At 53.1% G+C, this 20,439-nt stretch overlaps 2 protein-coding genes across 6 annotated transcripts in view; one reads left to right on the top strand and one right to left on the bottom strand.

Moving 5' to 3' along the window:
- The first annotated feature begins 26 nt into the window (after nucleotides 1–26).
- Nucleotides 27–4,802, top strand: FREY1 (Frey regulator of sperm-oocyte fusion 1). 2 transcript variants are annotated; one of them, XM_025185356.3, is made up of 3 exons: nucleotides 27–2,610; nucleotides 3,212–3,285; nucleotides 4,284–4,802. In XM_025185356.3, exons 1-3 carry the CDS (start codon nucleotides 2,546–2,548, stop codon nucleotides 4,418–4,420), a joined length of 276 nt encoding a protein of 91 aa, XP_025041141.2. In that variant the 5' UTR covers nucleotides 27–2,545; the 3' UTR covers nucleotides 4,421–4,802. The 2 variants fall into 2 exon arrangements, with proteins under 2 accessions (XP_025041141.2, XP_089634684.1); XM_089778558.1 differs by having other exon boundaries at nucleotides 27–3,285.
- A 147-nt stretch (nucleotides 4,803–4,949) lies between these two features.
- The window catches only part of MAPK8IP1 (mitogen-activated protein kinase 8 interacting protein 1), a 53,381-nt gene continuing 37,891 nt past the window's right edge, over nucleotides 4,950–20,439 (bottom strand). For all 4 annotated transcript variants that reach the window (XM_075927566.2, XM_006124502.5, XM_006124503.4 and 1 more), the window contains 9 exons: nucleotides 20,286–20,367; nucleotides 18,739–19,614; nucleotides 13,925–14,000; nucleotides 11,914–12,086; nucleotides 11,401–11,510; nucleotides 11,075–11,191; nucleotides 8,449–8,519; nucleotides 7,671–7,769; nucleotides 4,950–6,370 (listed from right to left, as the gene is read on the bottom strand). In XM_075927566.2, the coding sequence (XP_075783681.2) occupies nucleotides 6,298–6,370; nucleotides 7,671–7,769; nucleotides 8,449–8,519; nucleotides 11,075–11,191; nucleotides 11,401–11,510; nucleotides 11,914–12,086; nucleotides 13,925–14,000; nucleotides 18,739–19,614; nucleotides 20,286–20,367 (1,677 nt within the window). In that variant the 3' untranslated portion in view covers nucleotides 4,950–6,297. The remainder of the gene's footprint in view (nucleotides 6,371–7,670; nucleotides 7,770–8,448; nucleotides 8,520–11,074; nucleotides 11,192–11,400; nucleotides 11,511–11,913; nucleotides 12,087–13,924; nucleotides 14,001–18,738; nucleotides 19,615–20,285; nucleotides 20,368–20,439) is intronic.

Genomic DNA, 20,439 nt, shown 5'->3' with positions numbered 1-20,439 from the left:
GCCCTAAGACCCTTTGTCCTCCAAAGGTTTCTCCCCAAGTCTGAGTTTTCTGTCCTGGGTTGCAACTCCCTTCCCTGTTCTCCTCACCCTGGATCACCCCTGCTCGTACTAGCTCATGCACGGCTGCTAGTCCAGTAACACAGCTGTGTGCTGGGGCAAGAGAGCTTTGCAAGGCATGAACATTCTCTCCTCCCTCAGCTGCAGATTTGGGGGCACTGCATCTCTGACTGCCGGCCAACTGACCTCCACCATAGCTCTAGCAGCAAGGGCCACCTCTGCCAGTCCCTGTTTCTGCTCTTTCCCCTGGAGCATGCATCATGCACACATGCTGCTGCCTTGCCCACAGTTGGTATTTTTGGTGATTGGCTCAGGCTGTTTAATTTCCTGCAGCTCCCCTGCAGGTATTGCATGCCACAGTTTTTACATGGCTTTTCTAGCAGCTAATGTGTACTAACAGGCCTTGCTGAGCAGCTGCCAGCGGAGGGGGCTGGCCAAAGCTGGAAGTGCAGGCAAATCAATTCAGCAAACATTTACCTATGTGCACAGTGCAAAGCTTAAAGGCCCGCCTCAGGTCTCTGTGAGCCCTGGAGTAGCTCATGTGACTGGGGTGGTTAGTCTCTCTACAGGCTGAAGAATGGTAAATGGAAACACCAAGTAGGGGTGGTGCAAAGTCCCATTTGCAGAGCTACAGAACGTCCGGTCCTGTAGTGTGAGGTGTGTTCTTGGCCTGGGTTTCTCATTTCCCAACTCCAATCTAGACATTCTTTTCTGCAAATGCTCTTAACGGAAAACTTTTCCGTTAAAAGCATTTGCGGAAAATCATGCCAGTCTAGACATAGCCACACAGTTTGTAGTGTTTAGGATGGAGACTGGAATGGAGCAGAAACAGCTGTATCCATGCAGGGCTAGCAGATCGACCAGAAAGAGAGAATGTGGGCCTCAGGGTTGCTCCTGTTTAGCACAGGACAGCCAGTTTGGCTTGTATCATTCATGCAATATATCTTAAGTACTGCATGAATGAGACTGCAGCTGCATGGGCCTATGGGCTGGGGAGTATGCTCCATTCAGTCAGAGGCGCCTTTTGGAGGGAGCGAAAGGAGGACTTCACCCAGCAGAGGCAGATATCTGGCAAGAGGGAAGCTACCAAGCTGCAGATTATGGATACGTGTACAGAGGAAGATCAAAGCTGCTGCTGTCCATCTTCCAGGGTTTGAATTAGTGGGTCTAGTTAAGACAGCTAATTTGAACTGAGAGGTGTGCTCCAGTCTATGCTGTCAGTCTTGCTTCCACGAGGAGTAAGACGTCTAAGGGAGAGTATTCTCCCTGGCCGTGTCCAGACTCAGGGGTTCTTTCGAAAAAAGTAGCCTTTTTTCGAAAGAACTTCCCCTGCGTCCAGACTCAAGCCACGTTCTTTGGAAATTATTTCGAAAGAACGCGGCTTTTCTTTCGATGGCGGTAAACCTCTCTTTACGAGGAAGAACGCCTTCTTTCGAAAGTTCCTCAATGTAAAGAGGCCGTCTTCGAAAGAGAGCATCCAGACTCGCTGGGTGCTCTCTTTCGAAAAAGCGGATTTCTCTTTCGAAAGATCCGCCTGCAGTCTAGACGCGATCTTTCGAAAGAGGCTTTTTCGAAAGATGCTTTCGAAAGAGGCTCTTTCGAAAGATGCTTTCGAAAGAGGCTCTTTCGAAAGAAGCCTGCAGTCTAGACATAGCCCCTTTGATTTCCTGGAGTGGGGACAGCGCCAAACGTCAAGGTACTTCGACTTCAGCGACACAGTTAACATAGCTGAAGTTTGTGTAACTTAATTCAGCTTTGTCCTGTAGTGTAGACATACCCTTAGGGAAGAGGTGAGGATTGCAGGAAGAGCCAAAGGCTTTGAGGCAAACAGGTAGAGAGTTCAACAGAAGGAGGGCAATTGTAAACTATCAAAAAAATGAGGATCCAGTGATGACTACACAGGACAAACGGTACAGCCGTGCCTCCCACACTTACTTAGACACACTATTCCTCCAGCTGGTTTGCCAGCCCTAGGAGAGCCAAAGAGGTGGCTTTGGTCAGGTGTGGAGGTAATGGATTGCTGTGTGTCCTGGATCCTGGGCTGCATGTGACCAGCTGCAATCCTCTAAGAGCTGCTCCTGCAGGCAATAGCCTTTTAAAATTAGCTTAAGGGACTGGCTCTGTACTGGACCCCACTCAGTTCAGAGCAGCTCTCAAATCCTGGTGGCAGATGCATTGAGGTGGCTGAAAGGGGTAGATGGCTATGCTACCATCGCAATTACATTCAAACGGGGTATTTTTGTCTAGACACCTACATAGTTTATACCTATATCGTCCCCACCTTGATACGTGGTGCCAGGCTTGCCTCTGCCGCTCTACATCCAGCCAGCAATGCTGGCCAGTGCAAGTGACCCTGCCTGCGGTGGCCCTTTTTTGTGATGTCACAGTAGGGATTCATGGTGTCATTATGTTCCATCAATGAAAGAAAAGGAGAAGAGGTTGAGTTCAGCAAGAACACAACCTAACGGGGCTGAGCTCTCTAGGCTGCATGATGCTGCACCTGCTACTGCCACTCCTGCTGGGGGCCGTGCTTCCAGTACCACTTCTCCACAGGTAACCTAGGCCCTGCAGTGTTTGGGCCCACTCCCTCTTCCTCCAGGTACTGGCCCTAGAATACATGCAGGTGACTTGGGCACAAGATGAGCTGAACCCAGGCCCTCCCCAGCTGGGAACTGGAGCAGGTGTTTTGCCCTGTTTGGGCCAGGCAGAAGAACCAGCGTGCACACAGCCTATTTGCTGCCTCTTAAACCATCATACACCTGCCCCCAATCCCAGGGGGCACCTTTCCCTTCCCAGCCTACCTGTCACTGAGCTGCTGCAAGCTGTATAATGCAGCCTGCTGTAGGGAGGGAAGCTAGCACACAAGTCACCTGCCCACATTAAGGGCACTTGTCAAATGCTAGCAATCTGGCCCAATCAGCTGGTTTCCTGAAGCCCTTGGTGCTGCTCCACCCTTCAGCTTTAACAGTTGCCCGAGTCTCTCCTAAGCCAAGTGCAATTACTCACCTTCTCCATCCTGCCCTTCTGCAGCACTCAGGCTGGCGCAATCGCTGTTCCAGAGAGGCACAGAAATGCTCCAGCAGTTCCTGCCCTGCCACTGGGATGTCTCAGCCTGGGAGCTGCCTGCTCCCCTGACCCTGCATTTCTATTGCAGGCTCAGCGACACAGTCCCTGAGGATTTTGCTGTTCCCCTGGAGCTCCCACAGCAGCACTTTGGCCTGGTGGATGGTACCAACTTACTCTGCTCTAACATGCTGTCATAGGGCCATGGCCAGTTCCTCTTCAGCCTCCTCCATGCACTCAGCAGGTGCACTGCCTCCTGTGCCAGCAAACCAAGTGCCCACTGCCAGGGCATGTGAGAGGAAGGCTCACTGTGCTGGGTGGGGGTGAGGGTGTTACTCTGTTCCCCAGTCACAGGTCTATGGGGGGGGGGGTTCCTCTCAGGGGTATAAGCCTGACTCTTGAGACTTGCTCTGTGCAGGGCTCCTGCTTGCAGGGGCACCGACAGGCTTCCCAGCCCTCACCCCACAGTGAGCTGGATGAGCCTGGTTTGCTGTGTGAGGGGTCCGCTTCAAAGCCTTGTCAGGCTCAGTGCACCTTCCCCAGCAGCCAAGGCAGGATCATTCTCTACCCCAGCACTAGAGCATAGGAGCAAATTTCAGTAGAGGCAAGCCGGCCCAATGCCACTGCAAGCCCTGCATGGTAGGAGTTACTGTTTTCAAAGGCCCATCCAGGTGAGCTGCAGCCTCGCGGAGCTAGCAGGATCTGCAATCACTGGCAGCTGTGGCTCACCCAGCAGCCTGTTGCCGTACCGACCACTGGCCACCAGTCCAAACTGCAGCTAGCCCTCCTGCCCCCTGCAGTTCAGTTGGCCAGGCTGTGGGGCAAGCCTCTGAGAAGCCAGCCAGTGCCAGCTGCGCCTCATTGGCAGTGATTTTACCTCCTGGTGCATGGACACATAACAGGTACTTGCTGTTGCTGGCTATTCTTGTGCATGGCACAGAAGCGGCTGCTACTAGAGGGTAATGGCTGTGCTGTACTAGGAGTAGCTATGACTAGGGTGCTGCTACTGCCAGGCTTACTCTTCCTAGGGGAGAGGGGGTGCACATGTGAGTGCTGGACCCAGACTTGGATCACTAGTATCTGCAGGTAGTTTCCCCCCAACAGAAGCTGTTTTGGGCCTTGCCTGTCTTCCCCTCTCCCTCACCAGCTCTGTCCTTCTGTAGATTATGGCATTAAACCGAAGCATCCCCAGTTCCAGACTCGAGCCCCCCACAAGCAGCCAGCAGGCCTGCACCAAGCACACAAGAGCAAGCGAGATGAGCCAGACATGGCAGAGTATTATGATGATAATGTCCTGTGAGTGACCAGTGGACTCCCTGCAGTGGAGGCGCTAGGAGCCCAAGGGCTAGGACTGCCAGCTCCGCCCTTGTGCACCAACTGTTTTATAAAGATGCCCTGTACAGCAAGGCAGGCGGAAGGGGCTGTGTAACTGTGTGTGGGGGAAGAGGGTGCTGAAGGCAGAGGTTTGCCCCTGTGCCACACTTTGCCTCTTTCCCCCGGATGTTTCTTCAGCTGCTGGAGAGGAGGTAGCTGAAGATGTAGCCTCGAATAAAGGTTGCCTGGTGCCACCTGAGTGTAAGTGTGGGGATCCCAGGCACAGAGAACTGAGACCAGTCATTTATAGACAGCTTCCAGGTAAAATGCTCTCCCCTGATCATCAGTCTCTCAGGCTTGGGGAGCTGGGGGGTGCCATCTCTCTGAGAGGAGGAGGCCCCTGGAAATGAGAAAATGGGGTGTGGATGGGAAGCCCATTTAGCAAGGCTGTGACAGAGAAGAGCTACTGGCCTTACCCAGAACTCTGGTTGACATAAAGAGACACTTTGAGCGGCTCCATGAAACTTTGTTTAATAGTTGCTGCCACCACAGCAGATCCAGCAGGCCGAGACCGACTAGAGCGGAGAAGTGTCATCCCTTATATATTAGCACAGCTCACCGCAGGCCGGAGCCCCTAGCTGCTCCCACTGCTGTCTCAGGTTCTGATGCCTCTCCCCCTTGATGGGGCCAGTGCCATTCTGGTGACTGGGAAAGAATTCATGTTGTGCTCATCCCACTCTGGGCAGGCCAGAGTCACTGCCTCTCCGCAGCTCCCAAACTTGTACCCCAGTATGCAAGTAGTCCCCAGCCCCTGGCACCCCCAGCTGGTGGAGGGAGGAGCAAAGGATTCCCCCCATCTGGAGACTGAAGGGTGGGAGGCCCAGAAGAGCTCCTCCACCCTTACAGGATGGGGGTGGGTGTCCACTGACGCATCTGTTCCCAGCTCCTCCTCCTCAAACTCCTCAACAGGGAGAAGCAATGGGGCCCCATAGTCTCAGCCCAGGCTAATATTCACCCCTGGAAAGCAGGCTTCTCTCAGGATGCTGAGGTGGTAATGGCAGGGAGGCTACAAACCAGGCTGCTTTTCCCTCTTGGGGAGAGATCAGGGGTGAGTGCCTCTTCCATGTGGTACCTCTCAAATGATTCCAAGGCTTTTAGCAAATGCCCCTCTCTGCCGTGCCCAGCCCACGGCCCCTGTCCCACAGGGGAGGGGAGACGCAGAACTACCCACTATCCCCTTCAGACAGGGCTTGGGCTGGCCTGTTCCTATCAGCTCCTGTTCTCAGCAGCTGATGTGGCTTCACATTGTTAGTCCAATGCTGCCCGAGAGTTAAACATCAACCTGAGGGGCCAAGAAAGGGAGCTGGAGAAAGCTGGCTAGGGCTGGAAGCCAGGCCAGGAGCTGGGAGGAGTCCTCACTCCAGCGCTCAGGCGGGAAGGTGATGAGCATTCTCTCAGGACACCAGGCCAGCCCTGACTTACACAGTGACAGGCTGCTCTCTCCCTGGCCAGCTCCAGTGCCAGCACTGCACTCTTGCCCCCAGCTGCCGCTTCCCCCTTCAGAGCCTACAGCCATGCCCCATGCTGTGCCGCCACAGCCCTGCCTGTGGCACTGGTGCTTCTTCAATATAGTAAACTAAAGGAGAATTTTACAATAAACCCCATTTTCGGCCCGCCCCCTCCCATCCCCCCCAACCCCCGGCCCGAGGAAGGGGAGTCCTGAAAAGAGGCAGTGCTCCATGCACTAAGGAAGCCATCCCCTGCTCCGTTCCTCCTCCAGTGTCAAAGCAGCTTGTCCATGCATGATGGGGAATGGGCAAGTTCGCTGGTCCTGTCTGTACAGAAGGGTGCCTGGCCCGGCCCCTACTCCAGGTAGATGTCCTCTGTGGGGCATGTGTACTCCACATACTCCTTGTAGAACTGCTGGAAAGCCCTCCTGCAACAGACAGCAGAGAGCAGGCTGAGGCATGGCACGGGTGGCTCCCTCACACAAGCTGCCTGTGCCTTGCATGTACACTCCCCCTTTGGTCAGGGATTCTGAACAGCTCTCCAGCTCCCATCAGAATTCAGGGGTTTATTTTCAGAGTTCTACAGACTGGAGCTGGAAAGACCCCATTAGTCTATCCCCTGGGGCCCAGGGCAGGGTTGGCCCCTGCTGTCTCTCTCCAAGGCTCTGTCAGCCCCCTGGAATGTCCCCAGTGATGGTCTCTGCCTTTCCTTTTGGGGCCAATCCCTCAGTCTCCTTCGCCATGCAATGCAGTTTGCACACCCTGTCCCCAAGCATCCCTGCGGCTTGTTTCAATGCTGTTCTCTTGAACCTAGCACAGGCTTTTTGCTGGCCCCCGTTCCTGTCATGGAGGGTTACTGAAGCAGCCCATCTTCCTGTGCACTCCTAGGATGTTAGGGGGCTCTTGGGCAATAGGAGGACAAAGGTCTTAGCCCTTCGAAGTCCTGAAAACCCTCCATCTTTTGGAGGGAGGAGCAGTAGTTTGTGAATGGAGACACAGAGGCCAACTCCAGCCCTGAACCATTCACTGGGCATTGCACAGCAGTAGGGAAATGGCAGGGACGCAGAGCCATAGATCTCACCACTGAATAGCTAGGACGACTCAGGTCAGCCACGTGGTGTCACTACTGAGAGTACCTGTGTGCGCTCAGTGACACACAGTGGCAAAGAGCAGCATTTCCAAACCAGCCTGCACAATTGCTCCACTCCGGGGTGGCACAGGGGGGTGGGGAATTGGATCCAGAGCCTTTCACCTCTAGGCACCAATCCAGCCCAAGGCAACAGTTATCACCATACAATGCCTCAGCTGGTTGGGGCCTCCTGTGAAATCAGTTGTTGGCCTTTGGTCCAATGTCCAAGTCCCAAAGCTACTGCACAGTGGGCTTGTTCTAACTGGCCCCTGACCCTAGATGTCAGTCCCCATATTTTCTCTGTGCAGCACCAAACTGCCCTGGAAAATACTTGGGAGTTTAAGTAACCTCGTTTAAGTACTCTCTCCTGCTGCCCAACCCAGAGCACCCCACCCCTGCTCAGCTAGGCAGCTCCAGTCTGTAGCCCATGGTCCATAGTAGGCAAGGGCACCACAATTCAAACCAAGGCAGAAGCACCCCAGGGCACAGCTTAGCCTAGTCTCATAGCCACAGCAGGAAATGGAGCCTGGAGCAGCGACTGCCAACTGCTGCCCTGGAAAAGACATTTTCCCCTTCCTCCAACTGCCCTCTGGACTCACCCTACAGACTCTGCAAGTGGCTTGGTGGACTCCTCTGAGACGAAGACATGACAGGCGAATCTGTGGTCAGCTGGGTGCTTGGTGATAAACCCAAAATATCTGGGAGAGGAGAGAGCAGGTGAGGTTGGAGCAGAGACAATGCACAGGGCTGTGCTGGAAAAGCAGGGGTTTGCTTTCCAACCAAGCTGCATGCCCCATTAGAGCAACAGCCCAGGATCCAGGAAACATTCACAGCAAGGCCCGACTTACATTTGGGGAAGTGGGGAAGAGTAGGAAGGGCACGGAAACTGGGATCCAGCCACTCTAATTCTGGTGCCCGGGGAACAAAATTGGGCTGGGAAGCCCCACGAAAACCATTCCCAAAGAATCACTGCCAGAGATTATGTAAATACCCAGCACTGGGCAGGGTGAAATGGGGAAAAGAGGAAATTTCCCAACGGGAAAAACCCTTCCACTGTCCAGTGACTTAGCTTTGGTCCGATAATCGCACACTGCCCCTCCCTCACCCCACCTTTGGACACACGACAAATACCTTTCCTCCCAGCATCCTGGGACAGCATCACACTCCCAGGGCTGGTCCCTGCCTGAAACTGCTGGGAAAGTGGGTAGCATTTACAAGGAAGGGAAACCCACAGGGAAGAAGGGGAAAGTGACGATAGCTGGAAAGCCCACCTCCCGCTAGCTGCCAGGAAACACAGCAGTCTATAAGTAGCAGGCTGAGAAGGAATGGGGCCCCAAGGTCAGGATTGTGGAGGCCCTTGACCCCTGCAGCACTCACTTGTTGTTCTTTGGATGGTACCCACAGAAGGAAATGTTCTTGAGCTGGAAAAAGTGACTACATTTATTTCCCTGTGGGGCAGAGAAAAGAGCTGTCAGACTCAAGCCTGTGCTGCTAGAGCAGTGGTCCCCAACGCGGTGCCCACGGGCGCCATGGCGCCCGTCGGGGCATTTGTGTGCGCCCGCCAACAACCTGGGCCGGCCCCGCCCCCGGCGCGCGGTGCAATGGAGGCGCCGGCCCCAGGCGTGCGACACGCACCAGCGCCTGGTGCGCGGCGCTCGGGCGGCTCCAACCCCGGGGCACATGCGGGCGCGCAGTGCCGATGCCGGCCCCAGGCGCGCGGCTCGGGCCCACGGCACAAGGCGCTTGGGCGGCCCCAGCCCTGGGACACATGCCGGCGCCGGGTGCAGGGCATCTCCGCCTCTGGCGTGCCCGGCACGTGAGTGGTCCCGCCCCCGGGCGCCTCTAAAGGTTGGGGATCACTGTGCTAGAGTGATACAGGGTAGCCTTTAGGGGGCGCAGGAGGGGGACATACTGCCCATCTCTCACCAGAACTAGGTCCCACATGACAGTGTCTCCTGGCTTGGCCCCCCATTTGTGCCGATCACAAACCTCTATACAGTTTGACACAGCTGGTGGCTGCTCTGTGGAGGTCTGGGCCGTAATACTTCAAGGGGGCTGTATGTCAGGATCAGGGAGGCGTGGCCAGGGCTGTGAGGGAGGGGAGGGAGAGTCCAGGACAGGGATAATTATCAGAACTGAGGTGCATGAGCAGGGCTGCGGAGAAGGCCTGGGGCTGGAATTTCAGGGGGTGTTGTGAGTGAGGTGCCTTGTTAGAGCTGGGGAAGCTTGCACAGCATTTGCAGACACTATGCATGGCACTAGCTGGTAGCTTGAACCTCTCCCTCACATGACCTCTCAAGGGGCTCTGTCTACTTGTGAAATCCCATCTCTTATTGGGAGGACTATAGCTACCCCTGTGGCAGGTTAAGCCCCTGGATCCCATCTCTGACAGCGATTAGCAGTCACAGCGGGCACAGCATTTTCTTGTGGGTGTGGGTGTGTTTTCTTTGAGAGACAAGGAAGGTGGGTGAGGTAATATCTTTTACTGGACCAATTTCTGATGAGAGAGATGATTTCAAGCTACACAGAGCTCAGTACCTTTGTGTTCCTTTTGAAAGTACTTTTAGAGTCAGTGTCACTGGTTGCCCTGGATAGTCAGTTTTTTCCCTTGCTGAAAAGACCTTTACAGACCCCAGTGAGGGAGCACAAAAGCTGTTATATGTATGTACAGTGCTTTTTTTGTGACGGTACTGCCCGCTACGCAGTATCGGCACCTCCAGTCAGAGCTCAACAACTTTTCCCCTGGAGTACCGGCACCTTTTTTTTTTTTTAAACAAAAAAAAGCACTGTGTATATATATAACTTAACATCTCTAAGCAAGGGTCTTTCCCATCCATCCCCACAGCTTAAACTCTCCTCTAGACTCTCATGCTGGTGCAGCCTTGCCCTACGCGCCTCCATTCAGAATGCTGCATCGCCCACAGGTTACATGTTCAAATAAACATCTTTGCACTTTCGCCCATGCTGCCCCATCTGATTGGGAGGGGCTCCCCATGAACACCCAGAATGCTAACACAAGTCATTGTCTACCTTAAAACTCCTCACTTGTGACATCTACTGGCAGGTTGACACCACTGCCTACCATGATGACCAAACTCATCTCATTATTTCCTTGTATTCCCCTATGTCCATCTCTGGTTTCATGCTTAGCCTGGAAGCTCTTTGGAGCAGAGACCATCTTTTTGTTCTCTCTAAACAGCACCTAGCTTATAGGGTTCCTGGTCCTTGAATAGGTCTCATCTCAGGCCTAACTGTTTAAAGGGTTCCTAAATAAAAGTTTTTAAAATAATCAAGTTGACATGTGACTCAAATACAGCCTATGTAAAAATCCCAGTCCTTATTGCTCAGCACCCTTGAATTACTCCGGCAGGGAAACTGCTTTACCATTTGGGAAGGTTTCCAACTGGCTTTGCCTACAGGCCTCTTGTAGCTTTGCACCTGCCTCTTGCAGGCTCTGCACAGGTTACTTATGCAAAACGCAAATGGGAAGCCTCCAATGTCCATCTAAAGAGCTTTGCTGCTGCAATACAAGAGCAGCACTCAAAATAGCAGCAGCAGGGTTTAGACACAGCTCACAGATTATCAAATCAGCTCTACTCACTAACACTGCAGTGAAGTAGTGCACCCTTCGGCTGGGAGGGTGGACGTCAGTGTTAGGGCTTGGTGGACAGGAGGATCCTGCTGCCCTTAGGGGCTGCAAGGGTGGGTCTTGGTGCTAGGAGTCTTTGGGTGGCCGTGGGAAGGTAGATCCCACTGTGCTTGGGTGGGGTACATCCTCTTGTATAGATTCCAGAACCAGAGATCAGGATCAACCAATCAGGTAGAGGTGCAAATCACAGATCTCTCACTGCATCTATGAATAGTGTTCTTACTGTAGTGAGCATGAGCTAATTTGGAGCTGTGATTGCAGGGTGATATGCTGGGCACTAGGAATATGAACAGGTGGAGCAGGAATAGCCCTGAGATGTAAGTGAGCAGAGCTCAGGGGACGGGGGTCTGTTACCTTTTGCTCCTTGGAGTCATCAGATTTCACAGCAATCTTGACACCTCTTACATTGATCTCCAGGATGCAGCTGGAGGGTGGGTTAAAGTGCACAGTGAGGCGGCGAGTGGTGGCGATCTGGGAGGAGACAAAAGGACAGACCATGTCACTCACAAAACACATGAGAACCTACCACCCTCGTTCCCCCCAATGAGGTCTTGGCTCCCTCCCATTCCCAGGGAAATGATTTCCTTGCTCCCAGATCTTCCCAGAAAGCTCTTTGCTCTGCAGGTAGGAATGTAGGTTCTTTGCCCCCCAGGGAGGCCAGGACTTGAGGGCTGCTGTACCTTCTGCATAGCCGCACACAGCACGTCATTGCCTTTGTGATACGGGACCTGGACTGAGCCAAGGAACTTCACCCGGAACTGATCCATCCAGTCACCATTCTTGGTCAGAGCTGGAAGTTAAAGCCCCAGACAGATGAGAATGTGCAGTTCCCTCCCCCATATTAGTGCTTACTCACCCCTCCCACCCAGAGCATCAGTGCAGGCCTCTGCACACATGCACCCCCTGCCATGATATCAGTATGTGTCCACACAACTGCGACCTCCCCAAACGCACACACACACCATCCCAAGGATGCACCTTCCTAAAGTTCCATGCAGGCAGAGGGACTAGGCCACCGAGCTACACAGCTCTCTATTGGCTTCTTTGCTGCAGTTTGCACAATGTACTGCTCTCTGCGCTCCAGCAAGACTGGCACAGTCTGGTCAGGAGGGGTCTGCGGCTGGACTAGCAAGGGGAGTGCTACAGACCAGGCTTCAGAGGCAACATCTGAACTGCAGTGAGGGGTCCAGTACCTGTGACATGGTCAGGATCCTTGGTGACCTCGATGGCATAGTAAGCCGGGAAGATGCCCCGGTCGCCTGTTCTCATGTTGTAGGCCTCATACCAATAATCTTCTGCCTGCACCTCCACCAGCAGAGGGTCGTCCACCTCCAGCTCTAGTTCATCCGCGTGACGAGGCACAAACCTGAGGGCAAGTCACCAGCACTTTGCCAACCAGGAGCACTGGTTGCCTCTTAGCTACAACATTGCTTAGCAGCTAGGGACAGAGAGAATCTTCTGTGCTAGTCTTCCCCCAACACCTCTCCATGGTCCACTTCAGGAGTGCCCACTCTGATCTCCAGCCAGCATGTGTCTCTGGGCAGGACCTTGTCCCACTCCTTTCTGATGGGGAAGTTTCAAGACTGCACAGCTCCCTGCCGTACATGCTGATATCTCCAGCAAGCCAGTTTGTGTAATGGCCAGTGTCTGCGTGTTGCTCTGTTCTCAAGGCAGTGAGCAAGGCACTATTAGCAGCTACAGCCCACTACTCAGCTCCTTCTAAGCAAGCCCATTCATTCTTACACAGGGAAAACATAATAAAACAACAAACTGATTTAAACACACACAAACCATACCAGAAGTCACCCACCAGTCGTATGAGACCCTAGTAGGCCAAAGTCTTTCTAAACCTTCCACAAAGGAGACCCTGCAGATGGAAGGTCCTATCCACTTGTTGGATCAGAAAGAAAGCCCTGAGACAGTTCAATCTCATCCTTTTACACCCAAAGGCAGCTTTGTTTCCTGGCCTTTGGAACCCTTGGGCTACGTCTACACTGCAGGTTTCTCGTGCAAGAACTGTTTTGTGCAAGAGTTCTTGTGCAAAAGCTCTTTCACAAGAGCACATCCAGACTTCCATGTGCTTTTGCGCAAGAGATGTGCTTTTGCGCCAGGGCGTCAATGGCAGTGTGGACGCTCTGCTGCACAAGAAAGCTCTGGTGGCCATTTTAGCCATAGGGGTTTCTTGTGCAAGAAATTCATGTTGCCTGTCTACACTGCCTTCTTCTGGAAGAGGAAGAGGGCTTATTCCTTGTGCGGAGAGGAATAACTCTTCTGGAAGAAGCCCTGTTTTCCGACGCTGTACTGTAAATTTACTTGCACAAGAACACTCGTGCAGTGTAGATGCTCTGCAAGTTTTTGCACAAGAATGGCTGTTCTTGCGCAAAAATCCTGCAGTGTAGATGTAGCCCCCGTGTAATGCAGCATATACAAACCACGGCACAGCATGTGCATTCCTTCCAGCTGTTCCGTCTCCATGACTCGTTCGAATCAACCCTCACTGGTTTTAGTTCCTGTTGGAGCTGTGGTGACCCTCCCCTGGGGCGTGGGAAACAATTACACCTACACCAGTCATAGGCAGAGATACTGCATGTGACTGCAGCATTAGAAACAGGCCGGAGGTGGCCCCAGAGCTGCAATTGACTGGTACCATCCACACTGCTCAGAGGAGCAGAGCAGGCTGGGGCCGGGGTGCTCTGCTTCCTGCCACCGCAATGAAGTGGAGGCACCCAGCTCGGAGATGGGGGCAGAGTGAAGCCGGTTGCTGCATCACTCCACTTCCTGCTGCTGGCCCCAGGCCTCCCAGGTTGCACTGGGCCCCACGGCTAACATTAATATGGAGAACCATCATATCCATCCAACAATTGAAACAGCTTCCCTGGGTCCCCCAAAAGCATGACTCTGCCTCTAGATTTCCTTGGAGAGCTTCCATCCCCGTAGGGAGAAGGTGTGATGTTGCTTAGCCTGTGCACCAGCTGGAAGTGGGGTGGATACAGGCCAATGACAGGAGTTTGGCAACTGGTGCTCTCCCTCTACCAGAAGTGTGTTGATGAGAGGGGGCTCAAGTCAGGCAAGGCACAGAGCATGAGCTGCTGTGAGGAAGCCTTCCCCCTTCTACCTTCCTCCCCCCCCCCCCCGCCAAAGGCAGAACAAGTGCTCTGGGAAGAAAGGCTCCCTGGCCTGGGGTGTAGAGTGTGTCTAACTCACCTAAAGACAGCACGGTGAGTCTGCTCCTGCTCCTCCCCATTGATCATACATGAGAACAGCCCAAAGGATTCCGCACCTGTGAATGCAAAGGGGCATGTTACAGTCTCCAGAGGGATCTGCTTCCCTGAGTGAGGGAGGGAGACTCTTCTCAGGACCCACTCTGAGAGCAGCCATGCCCTGGCATGTATCTTAGGGTTCGCTTACAACATGGTATCCCCAGTGGGGCATTCAGGACTGGCATGTCAGCACCAGCCGGGGCAGAGGGATGTCTGACAGAACTGCATCTCTCCTCACACCCAGCTGAGGACCAGAAAACTCAGCCTGGTATAAAGCTCCAGAAAGCCCTTCAGTGTGACACCTGCGAAAGGCACTTGATGGACAGCACTAGCACCCAAAGGCTTCTAGAAAGAGGCACAGCCCAGGCAACATAGCCCTTCCTCACAGCACATCCAAGCCCCGTCCTGCAGCAACTCCTCTGAGCAACAGTGGGTGTTCAGTCTCCTGAGCCCAGTCCATCTTGGGCTGCTCCAAGGGGCCAGATCAGAGCCAGCTGAGCCGGTTGTTTTGTGTACTAAAGGACAGAGGCCCAAGAGCTGCTTTTGCACAGGTGCCATCAAGCGACTGTCAAGTGGAGGAGGAAAACCCTTTGTAGCTCATGCATGGGGCAGGTGGGGAGCGCTATAGAACTGGCCATGCATGAACTCCTGGCTGGTAGGAGTTGTCTGCCCAGAGCTCTCAGGAGAATTATGTGACCAGAGTTTGGCCTCCGTAAGCCGGGCTTGGCTTCATTTGGATTCAGACTCACTGCTGAGTCCAGACCAGTGAACTGGACAGCAGAGCTGGAGAGGGCTACAGGGTGTGACCTCAGGCACCACAAGGGCCAGAAATGAAGTGGGAACTCTCTTTTTCCTCACCCCACCCCTACATCCTCAAATGGACCCGGTCTCCACTAACGTCTCTGACAGCTGGAGAACCATAGGTGGCTTTCCTGGTTGCAAGTCGCTATAGTAAACCATCTGTGGTTTCTCAGAGTGGGATTGCAGCAGTCAACTCCAATGAGGCAGGGGATATAAACAGGGTAATAGTAGAAACAGGGTGTATTTCTGTGGGGGGAATAATATGAGTGGCATGGCTAAGGGGGGAAAAACAAGTAGGGGGACGTGACTGGTGGCCAGTGGGGAGCTTTTACAGCCCCACACTTTCCCTGGTACACTCCCCTCAGGCAACAAATCACAGATGTCTGGCCCCTGAGGACACAGGCAAGCGGACCTGAAAGAGTCCAAAGGGATATTTTGGGGGGCAGGGAGAGAGGCATGGCTGATGGATCCTAACTGGAGCATAATATACCAAGGCTACTATACGGTGGGTGCATAACTGGCTGGATAACCGTTCTTAGAGAGTAGTTATTGATGGTTCACAAGCATGCTGGAAGGGCATAAGTGGGGTTCCGCAGGGGATTGTTTTGGGACCGGTTCTGTTCAAAATCTTCATCAACGATTTAGATGAGAGCATACAGAGTAAGATGATTAAGTTTGCAGATGATACCAAGCTGGGAGGGGTTGCGACTGCTCTGGAGGATAGGGTCATAATTCAAAATGATCGGGACAAATTGAAGAAATGGCCTGAGGTAAACAGAATGAAGTTTAATAAGGACAAATGCAAAGTGCTCCACTTAGGAAGCAACAATCAATTTCACACATATAGAATGGGAAGTGACTGTCCAGGAAGAAGTACTGCAGAAAGAGATTTAGAGGTCATAGCGGACCACAAGTTAAACATGAGTCAACAGTGTGACACTGTTGCAAAAAAAGCAAACATGATTCTGGGATGCAGTAACAGGAGTGTTATGAGCAAGACATGAGAAGTCATTCTTCCGCTCTACTCTGCGCTGGTTAGGCCTCAATTGGAGCATTGTTTCCAATATTCCAACTGGAATTCAGTTCTGGGCACCACATTTCAAGAAAGATGTGGAGAAATTGGAGAAGGTCCAGAGAAGAACAACAAAAATGATTGAAGGTCAAGAAAACTAGAGCAAGAGGGAAGGCTGAAAGAATTGGGCTTGTTTAGTTTGGAAAAGAGAAGACTGAGAGGGGACATGATAGCGGTTTTCAAGTATCTAAAAGGGTGTTACAAAGAGGAGGGAGAAAAATTGGTTCATTAGGAAAAAGTTCCTAACTATCAGAGTGGTTAAACACTGGAATAAATTGCCTAGGGAGACTGTAGAATCTCCAACCCTGGAGATATTTAAGAGCAGGTTAGACAGACAGCTATCAGGGATGATCTAGACAGTGCTTGTTCCTGCCGTGAGGGCAGGGGACTGGACTCGATGACTTCTCAAGGTCCCATCAAGTTCTGTGATTCTATGCAAGTAGCTTTTTGTTTTAGCATGCATACATCACATCACTAATGTGATATCTGGAAGTCAGAATGAGTATCTGTTGGGTTTCACTCCAAGACATTGCATAGTGCTCACTAAATCCATAGGGGACCCAAACTAAGAATGGTATTCAAGACACAGCACATTTTTACACGCTGCATAAGCCAATGCAGAAAAACAGCTAGGGTTCTTTCCAGTTCTGCCAGTTTGTTGCTTTACAACTCCACCCTAACATCTGCTCTAACATCTGAAAGATTAGTCACATTGCTTTGAAATTTAGGGTGCCTCCTTGGGTGCAGGGTAGTGTTAGTGAACCACATTTGGAGTCATTTGACAGAGGGATTCCCAAATTACAGTCTCTCCCCCTCCCCCGGTTTCCTTCTGTTGCTTTGCACTGTTAAATGGAGAAGCTCTAATGACAGGATGAATCCCCACATGCCTCTTGATTACTGTGAACCCACACTTGAATTAACATTAACATAATTAAGAATAAGTTAATTACAAGCCCCACCTAAGACAAAAGGAGTTTTGGACTGAGAGACTGGACGTTGCTGTGGTAATGTGTCAGTCAGTAGGTTGCCAGGTGCCTGCATTTCAATTGGAAACTCTTGTTGAAAAGGGGCATTGGCACCGGACACTACAAGTTACCATGGGCAGAGGGAGGAGCAACAGCCAGTTGCCTGATCCTGAAGCGGCAGCAAGCGTACACTGGGTCAGGCGGCTGCTTTGCAGAGCATAGCGTGCAGTGCTGTGGCAGAGGACGGTGTGTGCAGAGGGCCCTTGGCAAGCGGGGTCAGAGTTCCCAGTGGGCATGGTACATTCCCTGGGAGGAAAGGAACTTGAATTGCCCCTAAGCATCAGCCCTGGCCTGGGGAAGGTAGCTGCTGGGCTGCATCTTAGTAGGAGAGCTGCATCCTAGCTCACCCATGGGACTGCCTGGCTATATCCATGCAGCCACAGTGCTTCTCTGCCCTGCACTTCCAGGGGGCCTGCTGGAGCTGGGGTTTGCAAGCCTCTTGGGGCTGCTCTTGCTGGAGCGCGGAGGGGAGAGGAGACACCAGGGGGCGGGGCATTGGGGGAAGAAATAGAAGGGGAAGGGCCTTATTGGGACAAGGTGGAGCAGGGGGCAGGGCTTTTGAGGGACAAGGTGGAGCAGGGGAAGGCCCTCAGGGAGAGGAGGCAGGGCAAGAAATAAGGAAGCTGACAGCCCCTGCAGTTGCTAACATGTGGATCCTGGAACACGAGGTTGCAGAAGTTTGCAGGAGAGAAAGGAGAACACCCTGACATGGAAACGGATGGCTACATGCTGGTCTGGGGTGGAGAAAGGAGGCCTGCATTGGCATCAGGTTTTGCCCACACTGCAGTGCCTGAAAGGGGTTGGGTTTGTCAACAGTCCTTATTACAAGGCCCTTAATTTTTTAATCTCTATGCAACAATATCAGGAGTTGCTGAGTGCTGTGAAAAACAGCAGGAAATATCCCTGGTGAATGTAGGTCAAGTACTGCTCAATACTTAGTATTAATAATATTGGGAGGAGTAGGGCAGGGGTACTAAGAAAACAATCCCTGATTTTTGAACTACACTGTTGGCAATCCAATACACTGGATTCACATGGGCAGAGATGATCTGGGCCTTCTGGCTGGTGTGTACTTCCTACAGTGCGTGAGAGCAGATCCGGATGGCACCAGATGTGTGTCCAGGAGCTAAAATACCTTTCTCTGACTTGACTGCATGACTGAATAGCTACTCAAAACGCAGGACAGAAGGGAAGTTATTATATCCGTGTTGGAAGGGCATTAATTAGGAAAGCGGAGGGTCTGTGGCTGACCAGACAATGTGTGCTGTGTGGCACAGAAATGTTACAAATTCACCCTCTCTCAGAGAAGGGCTACCGATCTATTGGACAAGGCTCAGAGGCCTAGAGGCCACATGAGGGAAGACTGGAAATCCTTGGGGACCCAAGGAACTCTAACAGCCAAGGAAAATTGCCTCTGTTCTGGGAAAGAACAAGTCCCTGCCTCCTGCTGAGGAGCCTGGCTTGACTTGGCCCTAAACTCTGGGCTGGAGAAAGGCAGTGACACTGGTTCCAGGTGTCAACACCAGCCCTCACCAGCTGCTGCCCAAAGAGTTTCTGCAGTCACCAGAGCCTCACTGACCTTGGGAGAAAAAGAGAGAAATCTGAGATCATGCCAGGAAAATGTGGGGCCTGTGCCCTCAGGAAACCTCCACTCCCACATGTTACCAGGCAGAAGCAACCAGGACACACAGCAGCGTGAGCCACAGAGCTGTTGGGGAAGGAATCAGGATCACTTTGCAATACAATCACAAAGCCCTCTGCACCCCTTCTCTTCTCCCCCGCCCAGAACACTGGGAGCCCCATCTGCGCCCCATCTATGCCGAGCCCCATCTCTCCCTGATCCGCCGGCACAGGACTCACTAGAAGAACGTGACCGGCCACTCATGAAGACGTTGAGGAACTTCTTGGAGAAGTGGATGTCAGCCTCAGGGGTGGAGTCCTCAGACAGGCAGACTGAATCACGCTTTAGCGCGTCCTCCTCGTACTCCTCGCCGATGGCCGACTCATAGGGCGAGGAGACGCAGTTGTCGTAGACGGTCGCTGAGTCGCTCTCGTCACTGTAGCCCGAGTAGCACTGCTTCAGGCTGACCAGCTCCAGCTGCACGTTCTCATCCACCACCAGTGTGTACTTGACCGAGTCATAGGAGAGGGCACTGGTGTCTGAGCTCACCGACGCCCTCTGAAGGTTGTGCCCATGCCGGTAGCCACCATTGCTGCTGCTGCTGCATGAGGTCCTGGGCAGGCTCATCTTGTCGGGCGAGGACATGTAGTCCAGCACCTCGTCCTCTTCACTGATGGAGGGGTTGGGCTTCCCTGTGAGGGAGGGGTAGCTGGAGGTGTCAATGTCAGAACTGATGGACATGCGGTTCTCGCTGGACTGTGACAGGAAGGGCTTTTCCGGCTCCAGTGGATCTGAGTTCTTCTGCACAGGTGTCAGGTAGATCTCCTCAGTGGCCTCTAGCCTCACGTCCGTCTGGTAGCGGATGCGGTCCCGGTGGGCCTCCGGCCCCCTTGTCACCACCACCACACTGGGGTTGTGGGGTGGGAGCCGGCCAGCAGCCTGGTTCTTCTCAGGCACCCGGGAGGAGACCACACAGGCTGGAGCAATTTGCGTGGCAGCTGTGCGCCGGCACGGGCTCTCCGTGGACGTGCCCCGGTCTTTGGTGGAGGTTGTGCTGTTTTGGTGATTGACCTCATCACTTAGGCAAACGTGGTCATGGGGAGGGGTCTGTTCACCTGAGAGGTGGGAAAGAGGAAGAGAGCAACGTCCACACATCAACTCCAGAGCACAAGCAGCCTAGGAACATTCTGGGATATGCGGTGAGGATGCAACCAAAACATCTGCAATGACAGCTGCTGCCAACCCCACCACCCAGGGGCTGTGACTGAGGTTATGGGCCTGACCAGAGTTCCCAACTGAGTCTATGTCTCATGCCAGCAGGACAACGTTCAGATTACTCCGCTGCATATCCATAGGCTGCAGTAGGAACAGGAAAGCTTTCTCTGGGCTCTACCTCCTGATTGCTACCCCCAGATTCACGGAGCTACTTGTGCTCTGGAAACATCTCAGGACAACCCACCTCTCACTTCTGACCCAAGCTGGAATGGTCCACAGCCTCCAAGGACACCAGGAAAGGAAGGACCTTACCAGCTGGGGACAGGTACCCAGTAAAAGGGGTCTGGCGGAGGGGAATCAACTCCCAGCTGGCTGAAGGTGCCGCCAGCAGCCTGTGGATAAGTGCAGCACCCACCTCACTGGGCACAGGCCAGAGGGAAAGGGAACTGGGAGGTTGCAGCACTGCAGTTGCTCCTCTGAGATCCAGGCACTGGAGGAACTGGCAGGAGACAGAAGGGGAAAACCGGAGAGAGTGAGAAAAGCAGCCTCCTGCTGAGAGCCTGGGACTCACCAGTTTTCAGGGGGGATGACGACCGGGACACCCGCTCCTGCCAACTGTGCTTTTTCCCTAGAGAGTTGTTATTCAGAGTGTCCTGAAGAGAAGAACAAAGCTGCCTTGTAGCTGGAACAGTAAACAGCGCATGGCACAAAGACGCCCTGTCCCT

Source organism: Pelodiscus sinensis, chromosome 5, assembly GCF_052426305.1.
Source record: "Pelodiscus sinensis isolate ZL-2025 chromosome 5, ASM5242630v1, whole genome shotgun sequence".
NCBI lineage: Eukaryota > Metazoa > Chordata > Testudines > Trionychidae > Pelodiscus > Pelodiscus sinensis.
Note: the sequence above shows the minus strand (reverse complement) of the source record. Positions and strands in the feature narration are given on the sequence as shown.

Excerpts from the sequence above, each read along its gene's own strand:
- FREY1 (XM_089778558.1), top strand. The coding sequence starts at position 3,129 with ATGCTCCAGCAGTTCCTGCCCTGCCACTGGGATGTCTCAGCCTGGGAG. Across the intron at positions 3,286-4,283 it reads GCACTTTGGCCTGGTGGATG|ATTATGGCATTAAACCGAAG; the intron begins GTACCAACTTAC and ends GTCCTTCTGTAG.